Source organism: Bufo bufo, chromosome 2, assembly GCF_905171765.1.
Source record: "Bufo bufo chromosome 2, aBufBuf1.1, whole genome shotgun sequence".
Classification (NCBI taxonomy): Eukaryota; Metazoa; Chordata; class Amphibia; order Anura; family Bufonidae; genus Bufo; species Bufo bufo.
Window position 1 is genome coordinate 616442429 of NC_053390.1, and position 12243 is coordinate 616454671.

General features: G+C 43.3%; 1 protein-coding gene across 1 annotated transcript in view; it reads right to left on the minus strand.

The window, feature by feature from the left end:
* The window catches only part of LOC120990987 (WD repeat-containing protein 49-like), an 80840-nt gene that overhangs the window by 45396 nt on the left and 23201 nt on the right, over positions 1–12243 (minus strand). Inside the window, exons 7-13 of the mRNA XM_040419879.1 lie at positions 12136–12182; positions 10975–11092; positions 8724–8793; positions 7733–7973; positions 5817–5922; positions 3694–3845; positions 1842–1944 (exon numbers count right to left, since the gene is read on the minus strand). Of these exons, the coding sequence (XP_040275813.1) occupies positions 1842–1944; positions 3694–3845; positions 5817–5922; positions 7733–7973; positions 8724–8793; positions 10975–11092; positions 12136–12182 (837 nt within the window). The remainder of the gene's footprint in view (positions 1–1841; positions 1945–3693; positions 3846–5816; positions 5923–7732; positions 7974–8723; positions 8794–10974; positions 11093–12135; positions 12183–12243) is intronic.

The window sequence follows — 12243 nt, forward strand, 5'->3', positions numbered from 1 at the left end:
GAATGGCACCACTGAGTCCAGTAATTGACTGCAGCGGTCACGTGTTGTCAATGTGATGTCACCGCTGCAGCAGAGCTTGTCTGGTAGAACTAGAGCGGAGACATAGGATCTGCTAGGTAAGTAATGGGCTGTTTTTTGTTCCAGGCACACCCTAAGGCCTCTTGCACACGACCGTGTGCCCCCTGTGGCTGTATTGCAGCCCGCATACGGCGGTTCCGCAATACATGGGTCACCAGCCGTGTGCATTCCGCATCGTGGATGCGGACCCATTCACTTGAATGGGTCCGCAAATCCGGAGATGCGGTGCGGAAGGAACGGCACCACGGAACGGAAGCATTACAGAGTGCTTCTGTGGGGTTCCGTTCCGTGCTTCCGTTCCGCAAAAAGATAGAACTTGTTCTATCTTTTTGCGGAACGGACGGATCGTGGACCCATTCAAGTTGAATGGGTCTGGATCCGTCCGGGATGCTGCAAATTGCGGTCCCCAATGCACGGAACAGAACGAATACGTTTGTGTGCAAGAGGCCTAAGTGTTGTCCATTTTCTTCCTGAAGACAGACAACCCCTTTAATGGGCTGTCTTGAGTCCTTCAGATAGATAGGCATTGTGCAGCTGCTGCTATCTTTGGATTATTCACAGTGCTTGTTAATGAAGGTAACACACAATTCCCGGACATTTTATTTGACAATGAGTTCTCTAAACAGGGAACTTAAATTAAATTGGGCTTGGAAACCCATCGTGATCTCATCTAGACATCAAGACAAAATACGCTTATTGACCAGAAAAAATAATGCACCCAGATAGGATTGCTGCAAAACTCGGCATGCAGGTATGTAAATGATTACAGGTGTGGTCTGATTAGACAACGCAGGACATTTACTAAACCCTTTACACCATATGTGCGCCATAATTTGCAACTTTTTAATCTCCTCGACACTTTTCTAAAGGGTCGAGAAAAGGGGACATGGCTTAGCGAGGGGGTGGGCCTTCATGCGGCCTGCCGGACTTACTAGAACTTACGGCAGAAACAGCCAGCCACCACTTGTGGTGCCATGAAGAAGAAACCTGGACTGCTAGATATTGGAACCATATCATCTTTAGCAACAAACACAGGTTCTGTGACGGAATCCATGATGGTCGGGTTCATGTACGGTAGCCTGGTGATGAACGCTTCAATCCTACCTTTGTTGTATAGCAAAATGCTGCACCAACTGTTGGTATGATGATCTGGGGAGCCATCACATGTGACAGTCGGTCACACCTAGTAGTTATATGAGAGACACTAACAGCTCATTGATATGTACAGGACATCTGGTCATTTTCAGCTGGATAATGCTCATCCACATACAGCAAGGGTTTCCAAATTGTCTCTGCCACATTGCAATGCGTCCTTGGCCCACCAGGTCATCAGAATAATCACCAAGCATTCAGCATTTATGGGACCGGCTGTCACTTCAGCTTCAGTAACCTATGAGTGTGCAGGACATACAGGCCCAGCTGTAACATCTGTGGTCAAATGTGCTGCTGGGTGCCTACAAGCCCAACCATATCTCATCTTGTATCCAGGCTTGAGGAGGCCCAGCAGGGTACTACAGCCTCCTTTCAAGTTTTCCCCAATAAAAGTATCTTTTCCCTCTAATATTATAATCACTTACGTATATCATCCTTACATTCACACATAGAAAGTTTCATTCGATTCCAACAACTTCCTCTTGGTGCGTTATTTTTTTTTGCCAATAAGTGTATTTAAACATAAAAATATATGTTTCCAATATATATGTCCTGGAAAACGTCTATGGCTTTCATCAGACCCCTTGAAACAGCTGGGCAGAGCTACTTACTGATCCCTCAGAACAGCTAATTATCTGCTGATTTAGCTGGTTATACAGACAGCTGGTGACTGGATCCTTGTGGGAAACAGATGGGGGTCCATGAAGAGGGGCACTGTAACATACAAGAGAGAAAATGACCTTACTAACTGTAAACCATGTCTGCACTCGGAAGTCACTGGGGCAAACTTATCAAGCCCTGACTTCAAAGTCATAAAATAGCGACTCTTCGGCCTGTTTCGAGGATTTGTTTTTTTACATTTAACATTTTTACACCACTCATTCCAGTTTTGAGAATTGAGCGATTAGGTGGGCCTGATTAGCCTGCCGAGCTGATTTAAAGATCCATACTGTATGAAGGCAGAATCCACTATATTATACCAGTTAACCTCATTTAGGTTCCTCCATTGCGCCACTGCTGAGAAAAAAAACCCTCTTTAACAATATATAAATTAGGCATTCATTGCATCAAGGGGCAAGCCTGAGCCCCTCAGAGCACCAGAGCTCCATTGTTCTGCCTTTAGACCACCCCCCTCATTCCCTCCCACCCGGCCCTGTAATCACGCATCTGCGCCATACTCTACACTAACGGTGAATGTGCATCCCAGCAGCAGGATTACTGCGCATGCACCAATGATGTCATCCTGCAGAGCGTTTCCTCTTCTGGTTGGAAGATAATGTCATTGGCGCATGTGAGTGGTCCTCTGTGCTGGGGATGTACTGAGTATACGCTGATGTTGTAAACTATGGCGCAGGAGTGAGATTACAGGGACTGGCATCAAGGGGATGGGGAAAGTGGTCTGAGTGCAGATAGGGGCGGTCTGGTCCTCAAAGGGGTTTGCACCCATCGCTCGGCGCACCAAAGACCTAAATACATACTAATAAAAGCAATTTTTCTCAAGAACAGCACAATGGAGGAACTTAAATGGAGGTATCATTTTACTCACCAGCATCTACCTTACCAGGCAGTACACCTGACTTAAAAGGGTTGATCCTGCTGACCCTTTAAGATTTATCAACTGCTACTTTTAAAAAGTCAGAAAAATTGCCACAATCTTACTCTAGTAAATGGGGGCCGCATAGAAAGTGGAGTGAATAGCCTTGACTAATAAGCATACATTTGTAGAGTGACAGGCGTTATACAGTGAGGATATGGCACTGTAAGAAACCTAAGGAATTAACGTATGCCAACAAATTGGGCGGCAAAAGCCTCAGATAATCATAAGATTGGTTCTGTCAGTAGTAAAACCAATTATTATAACCCGTATACTTTTATGGCAAGCATAAAAAATATATAAATATAACTTAAAGGGAATCTGTCTCCAGTATCATGCTGCCCATCTCAGGGCAGTATAAACTAGTGACAGAGAACCTTGTATTAATCAGCTCCATCGGGCAATCCAAGTCTTTTTACGTGTGAAAAGCCGAGTTTGCTCGTTCATAGGGTAATTAGAATCTTTCAATAGGTTTAAAGGGAGTCTGTCACCTACCTGACCGGTTTCAAACAGGTGACATTGTTCAGTGGGGCACAAAGACATGACACAGATGTTACCCGTGTTTAGTTCTTCAGATGCTTCAAATCGCCCAAAAAGTTGTTTTTATCATATGCTAATGAGCCGTCGCAAGTGCCCAGGGGCGGAGAGTTTGCTGAAAGTGCCCAAGTTCCCCCGCCTCACTCGTGCCTAACTCCGCCCCTCGGTAAGCTCAGGCCAGCCCTGTGGCCCTGTGACATCATATTTCCCTATAGGCAGAACAGTGCGCATGCCCGGGCCCGGCAGTGATGCGCGAACAGCCTATAGGGAAATGGGAAGTGAGCCCTATCATCAGTATATATTGTCGCATGGCGTAATGGGCAGATACATACACTTCTTGTAGCTGCAGTGCAGAAAGGTAGTCTGTTGCTATGAAAAGGGTCCTGAGGTGATGAGAAAAGTGACATGCAGCAATATCTCCTCTGATCTGGCTGGCTTTGGCTATTACATTGATCAGGCAGGTGTGATTTTCTATGTCCCATACCTGTTAATTATAAAGATACAGAAAAGAATATGTATTATTAATACTTGATCCAGCTGATGGATGACCTTATTCATTTTGATTTAGCGAGATGCTGTATCCTTTACAATCCTTTTAATTTTCATTCTATTGGTAGGCTGGATAGGTCACAGACAGCAAACTATCCACTCATCTTCTAAGAGGCATCTTTTAGCTGATGTTTTGAGGGAACATAATGGGTCCACGAGGGGATCTTCCTACTATTCTCCGGCCCATCACCATTATACTTGGACAGATTAGATTTTTCCTATTAAGCTTTTTAAACATTGACCCAAATGCCATATTTTTCAATGTACAGTCGTGGTCAAAAGTTTTGAGAATGACAAAAATATTAGTTTTCACAAAGTTTGCTGCTAAACTGCTTTTAGATCTTTGTTTCAGTTGTTTCTGTGATGTAGTGAAATATAATTACACGCACTTCATACGTTTCAAAGGCTTTTATCGACAATTACATGACATTTATGCAAAGAGTCAGTATTTGCAGTGTTGGCCCTTCTTTTTCAGGACCTCTGCAATTCGACTGGGCATGCTTTCAATCAACTTCTGGGCCAATTCCTGACTGATAGCAAACCATTCTTTCATAATCACTTCTTGGAGTTTGTCAGAATTAGTGGGTTTTTGTTTGTCCACCCGCCTCTTGAGGATAGACCACAAGTTCTCAATGGGATTAAGATCTGGGGAGTTTCCAGGCCATGGACCCAAAATGTCAACGTTTTGGTCCCTGAGCCACATAGTTATCACTTTTGCCTTATGGCACGGTGCTCCATTCTGCTGGAAAATGCATTGTTCTTCACCAAACTGTTGTTGGATTGTTGGAAGAAGTTGCTGTTGGAGGGTGTTTTGGTACCATTCTTTATTCATGGCTGTGTTTTTGGGCAAAATTGTGAGTGAGCCTACTCCCTTGGATGAGAAGCAACCCCACACATGAATGGTCTCAGGATGCTTTACTGTTGGCATGACACAGGACTGATGGTAGCGCTCACCTTTTCTTCTCCGGACAAGCCTTTTCCATATGCCCCAAACAATCGGAAAGAGGCTTCATCGGAGAATATGACTTTGCCCCAGTCCTCAGCAGTCCATTCACCATACTTTGTGCAGAAGATCAATCTGTCCCTGATTTTTTTTTGGAGAGAAGTGGCTTCTTTGCTGCCCTTCTTGACACCAGGCCATCTTCCAAAAGTCTTTGCCTCACTGTGCGTGCAGATGCGCTCACATCTGCCTGCTGCCATTCCTGAGCAAGCTCTGCACTGGTGGCACTCCGATCCCGCAGCTGAATTCTCTTTAGGAGACGATCCTGGCGCTTGCTGGGCTTTCTTGGACGCCCTGAAGCCTTCTTAACAAGAATTGAACCTCTTTCCTTGAAGTTCTTTATGATCCTATCAATTTTTGATTGAGGTGCAATCTTAGTAGCCACAATATCCTTGCCTGTGAAGCCATTTGTATGCAACGCAATGATGGCTGCACGCGTTTCTTTGCAGGTCACCATGGTTAACAATGGAAGAACAATGATTTCAAGCATCACCCTCCTTTTAACATGTCAAGTCTGCCATTTTAACCCAATCAGCCTGATATAATGATCTCCAGCCTTGTGCTCGTCAACATTCTCACCTGAGTTAACAAGACGATTACTGAAATGATCTTAGCAGGTCCTTTAATGACAGCAATGAAATGCAGTGGAAAGGTTTTTTTGGGATTAAGTTAATTTTCATGGCAAAGAAGGACTATGCAATTCATCTGATCACTCTTCATAACATTCTGGAGTATATGCAAATTGCTATTATAAAAACTTAAGCAGCAACTTTTCCAATTTCCAATATTTATGTAATTCTCAAAACTTTTGGCCACGACTGTATTTATGCAGTTTGATAGATCTGATGAAACAGAACAATACACATCATGTATACGACACATAAACTAAAGAGAAAAGCAAGTTACCATCACAGTGCAGTCTGCAGACACTGAGTAAATGTTTGTGTTCTCATCACCGATCTGCAGGTAGGTGATGGGCGAGGAGTGTCCACGCAGTAACCCTGTGGGCCAACTATTTCAATAGGAGAAGCACAAAAGAAGCTTTGTTAAGATTAAATGTTATGAGATTGGAACCAAACTAAAGAAGAACTGTTCAGTGATCTTTTAATAGCTAGACTTCAATGATAACGTTTGAGGGGTTCGTCTAAAATAACAGAATGGATGTGCGGGCTTGGAGACTTCAGAAACCAGCTAAACAGGAGCACTACAGCAGAGAATGGACAACAAGCCACCTCTCCATCCAATACTTTGGGACTGCCGCTCCTATCGGAATCATCATGGCGGCAAATGGTGGATGGGAGCGCCTGCACTGCTGCTCTCCCTCTACTTTGGGGTCCTGGAGATAGCACCGTGTCTCAGAGGTGGGACCTGCACCTATCTGACATTTGTGGGATATCCGAGCAATATGCCACAAATGTTAAAGGGGTTGTCTCACCTCAGATATTGGGGGCATATCGCTAGGATATGCCTCCAATATCTGATAGGGGCAGGTCCTACCTCTGGGAACCACACCTATCTTTAGAACGGAGCCCACAAAGTGAAGAAGGGCGTACTGCACATGCACGGCCGCCCTCTGTTCATATCTATCGGAGTGCCGAAAATAGAACGCCGGCTTGGCTATTTCTGTCAGCCCCATAGAAGTGAATAGAGCTTGCGCGAAGTGCTTCCCATTCATTTCAGTGGCACTCCCATAGAAATGAATAGAGGGAGGCCGTGCATGCACGGTGCGCCCTCCTTCACTTTGCGGGCTCCGTTCTCATGAAAGGTGCGGGTCCCAGAGGTAGAACCCACACCTATCAGACATTGGGGGCATACCTGGAGATATGCCTCCAATGGCTGAGGCGAGAGAACCTCTTTAAGATGGGAAAATCCCTTTAATTGAGTAGTGATTACTAACGGACCTGGCTTTGCTGTCTTAGTGACCTGATTTTCAGTTTACCCGAATACAGTAGTACCATTCCAAGTCTTCACCTATGGCAAGATTTTCTCTCTATACTCCAATTCAAATCATTTAGCGCTACTTGATTTTGTGTAGACCCTGGAAAAGGACTTAAAATGTTTATAAGCAGATTTATAAAAAACTACAGCCCAGCTAACCCCAAGGTAGAAAATAAAAACACATTGTCAATTGGATTAGCTCTGTGATAGGATAATTAGTTTAGTATGCTGGGACGTATTTCACACAGTGCAACGGGCTGACATATTCTGCTACGGGGAAAATACCATAATAACATCTGGCAGAACTGGTCCATATCCCTCCATATTTCATACATTAAAGGGAACCTGTCACCAGTTTTATGGTGTCCTAACTAAGGGCAACATAAATAAGTGACTTATTCTCTTAGCAAAATGCTGGGTCACTTTCTTTAATTGACCTGGTCAATCTGCCAACATCTTGTATTGAAAAGCTCCAGCTGATAATGATGAGTCCTGAATATTCATGAGCTCCTGACTCTCCCCGCCCACCTGCTGCTGAATGACAGTTTGTTTCCATAGGAATCAGCAGCAGGTGGGCAGGGGAGTGGCTATAGCTCTGAATTAAATATACGCTGGACTCAGTGACATCACGCTGGACTCAAATCAGCTCATTAGCATGTGGCATGTGGGATCTTTGTGTGTATCTTATGAGGTAACCATCTGTCAAACCAGTAAGTGAATACATCTAGGGCACTTTTTAGTAGTTAATGATTGTATATAATTAGTTAGATTATAATCAAATATCCACATGACAGGTTCCCTTTAAAGCACATATTTCAAACATATTAGATCTATATATCAAGTGAATCTTACAGTAAATCGGCACACCAAAGCATGATACCTACCCAGGCACATATGGATTCCAAACACGTACAATCCTGTCTAGTCCTCCAGTTACCAGAATGTTAGCTTCCTTGGAGAAATCAAAGGTTTTGACACCTCGTTTGACCCTAAAGAGGGATTCATCACTGATATCTCTTTTGGGAGGAACATTTCCAGCCAACATAGACCTCTTGCTTCTCATGCTGCCAGATTCCATTAGGTCTTTTAGGCGCTTCTGTAAATTTTTGGTTCCCTCTACACAACCTGTCTCAAACCCACCACAATTAGTATGACTCTTCAGACATCAAATAACCAAAATGAAAGACAGTAATGATTGTAATTACCAGCTAGAACACCAGGCGAAGGGTTAGTAACGAGTATGTGGCACAGGGCATCATGGGAACAGTAACTTATATGTATTTCTGGTCATATACCACTAATCAAAGTTAAGATTTTTTTAGGCTCTCTTCACACTACATTAATGGCTTCTGTTTGATGCATACATGAGAAGGTCATCCAGACATATTCATCCAACAGAAGACAGCTAAATATTCCATGGTATAGGCATAAACTGGGAAACATTTCTTAATCACCCAAAGGGCCCCAAATTTCTACTGCACATTATATGCCATAAATGTACAATAGATGCAGGTCCCATCTCTGGGACCTGCTCCCATCTCCAGAATGGGACCCCATTCTGCACGGCAATGAATGCAGAGCAGCTGTGCTTACACGACTCTGTCCATTCACTGTGATGGGACTTCCAAAAAGAGCCAAGTAAGCACGTTCGACTAGTTTCAGAAGTCTCACAAAAATGAATATAGGGCACCATGCATCCGTGGCCTGCTCTCCCCTTACTCCACCACATGACAGGGCCCATTCTTGAGACAGGAGTGGGTCCCTGAGGTGAGAAACCAACTACTGGACATTTATGGCATATCCTGTGGGTATGCCATAAAAGACCAGATTGGACAATTCCTTTGAATGATCCTTTATTGCATGACACCGACCTACCTATTATAAGTGCTGTGTAATCGTCATTGGAACTTGAGATAATTGATTCAATTGAATGAATGTATCTGATCTGCAAATGAGCAAGAAAAGTGTCAGTTATTTTGGTTAAATACACAGTAATGTATAGTAAGGCAGTGGTCCTACAAAGCTAATGATATGGCTAGTGTCGAACTGGGCTCCTGAGGGCCCAGCCACCATCTACAATATTAATGTCATCAATAATACTAACTCATGTAAATAGACTATAGTGGGAACCAACCACATGCATCCTAGGAAGGAATTGTCTCCTCTCATCAGTACCATTATTTTACCTAGAAAGCCTATCACTTTGGAAGCATGTAGTAGGACAATTTTTAAAGTCATAGCTGTGATAAAATAGAGTTTCTGGGGGGGAATGTCTCATTTGCAGTGATTGTCACAGCCTATGGTGTACGCTGTGACACTGTTGCCACACTTGCGGTTGCCCGCGAGAGCATGCGGTGGCAGTGTCTCGGCCTTCTGGGTGATTGCCGTGACATGGTTGCCACGCATGCTGTTGCCGGTGGTTATGTGTTTGGTATGCTTGTGTGTGCACTTCCCCTTTAAGTTGTAGCCTCCCTCTGTCTGGTGCTGTAAGGGTTAACTCCCTGACTGGGTGTGGTCACTTGGCTTATCTTCTGTGGTTTCCTGGCTGGAGTCAGTTGTACTTCAGCTGTTGTTGATGCTGGAGCTCTGCTCCAGTCCAGGGTGTTCCATCTGTCCAGTGAGGGCCACCCTTGTGGTCATCAATGTTATCCCGGTGTCTCCTTCCCTTCCTGTTCCTATTTGTATGGAGTGGGTTATGTTCAGGGAGTTGGTATGTCTAGTTTGGTGTTACATGTCTGGTGGCGTTTGGTGTCATGTTTGCTGGACATTCCCTTGTCTTATGTTTATTGCAGCTATGGTTGTCCTGGGTTCCTGTGTGGTCTTGGTGTGTGCTGTGTCCTTTAATGTTGGTGTGGACAGCAGCACTAGTGCACGGGTTCCAGTCAGAGTGTCTGTGGCAGGTAAGTATGTTATTGGTTTCACTTACCTGCCATCTATATAGCTGTATGTGTTCCCCTCTCCTTGCAGCCTGGCCTCAGATAGAAACGCCTGGTCCTCCATGACTGGGATGAACAGGTCGTCTCTTCCCTGCTCCTTGGTGAGGGATTACCAGGGCGACTTAGGGTCTCTAGGAATCCTGAGTCGTCCTACCATCGGGGTCCGCTCATACGGTGAGGAGTCAGGGAGAGGATCAGGGACGCTGTAGGAGGTGACCTGCTCCCTTATTACTCCTTTTGGCCAGGCTGATCCCCTTTTACACCGCACAGTGGGGGGTTTCCCCCACTCTCCGCTGTGACAGTGATTTTGTTGTTAGTTTTAAAGAGACTTTTTAAAGAGTCACACATAAATGAGACTTAAAGGGGTTGTCTCACTACAGCAAATAGAATTAATCATGTAGAGAAAGTTAATACAAGGCACTTACTAATATATTGTTATTATCCATATTGCTTCCTTTGCTGGCTGATTCATTTTTTCCATCACATTGTACACTGCTCATTTCCATGGTTACGACCACCCTGCAATCCAGCAGTGGTGGACATGCTTGTACACTATAGAAAAAGGCACCAGCCTATGTGTGCGCTCCCACGGTCCTGGTCACCAGAGAGGCCAGCACTTTTTACTATAATGTGCAAGAACGGCCACTGCTGATGGATTGCAGGGTGGCCGTAACCATCGAAACGAGTAGTGTATTATGTGATGGAAAAATGAATTCAGCCAGAAAAGGAGGCAATATGCGTAATAACAATACATTAGTAAGCGCCTTGTATGAAATTTCTCTACATGACAAGTGACACAACCCCTATAAAGGTGTTCTAATCTGAAATCCTTCCCTACTTTCCACTCCACTTCTAAAAAGTGCTAAGGTTCACCAAATGCAGCAAAGTTTGGCCAAATGTCAGAAAAATATGTACACAAGCATCACTTGCGACATTTTTACACTACAAAACTGGTGTAGCAGATCTGATAAATGTCCATCTCTATCTCTAGAGGATCCCGCATGGTGGTGCTGCGGAGAAATAGATAGGCGATGCCTTGTTTCCCCTAAGATTCCAGCTTATAACTTTCCTGGCTGTGACACTGATTAGTTCATGGTCAGGAGACTTTTATCACCAATGATGGACAACCCTTTTCATTTAAATATGGTTTTGATCATATCACTTACTGAAGAATAATGACATTGTCTTACCTGTGTAACCCAATCATTATGTACCTTCCAACGTATATATCTAACATTTTTCAGATCTGAAATGTTATCTATTGCAATACTGGGAATCTCATCTACAACTTGACATTTTGTCCAATTCCTGTTTTGGTACAAAAATGAATATTTACAACATGAATGAAACCATTTGAGTGAATTTCACAACTTAACACTCGCTAAACATAAGAACCAGGCAGTGTTAGGGTAAAATATATCCCCGTTCTATGGAGAATTCTGGGCATTTCTATGATAACTAGTTGCATGTAATTATTCATTAGAATTAAAGGCTATGGACACCTTTGGGAGAATTTTAACTGCAATTTTTAACTGCATTCAACTCATTTTAAACTAAAATTATATTTTTCCTTTTTTTAGTCTTTCTTCTACGGTAGATAAGAGCAAATTAATTCATTCATCTGTGCAACTGCTCTGCGTAGCGGTGCAAGTACCGAGGCTCTGCTGCTGATACCTGAGCAGATGCCAATTAGGCATGCGCTGCAACACTTCTGGGTGTACTAATACTGTGAGCAGGAGTCTCTTAAAGAGTGGGGACTGCCCCTCGCTGCTCAAGCAGGCTGAAAGAGGAATGAATTTGATTTAAAAAAAAATCAATTTGCTCATCTCTATTCTACGGCTTTCAGTTTCAGTGCATTTGCAGACCAGTAGGCTCTGTGCTTCACAATAAATCCATCAGAGAACTGCTTTGTTGGCTGGATATTTAGCCATTATCTCCGAACTTCTGGCTGCTCATAAACATGCATTTAAACTAAATTTGTATCGAACTGATTATGTTTATGTTACTGTTTATGAACTGAAAGTACAGATAAGGGCTACAGCAGTTCTCCAACGCATTCAGTTTCATAAGAATTTAGCTTAAAAGATTGTTTATGAGCTGTCAGGAGTTCAGAGATAAGGGATAAAGATTCAGCCAACATAGTAGCTCTCTGATGCATTCAGTTTGAGGGAGAAAGCCTGTCTGCAAATGCACTGAAATCTGTAGAAATTTAATAAAGACCAATTGAAAAAATTATTTTAAGCAGAAATTGAGTATGATGCAATAATAATAATAATAATAAAAAAAACTGACCTCAAAGGTGGCCATAGAATACAAATAGAAAAAATATTTCCATACATTTTGCTACGTACCTGAGGGTTTCTGCCACGTGGGACATTATAATAATGTTGATACATCCCTACAACACAAGAGATAATCACATTAATAAACTCTGACAGCTAATACACTGTTTACTGATA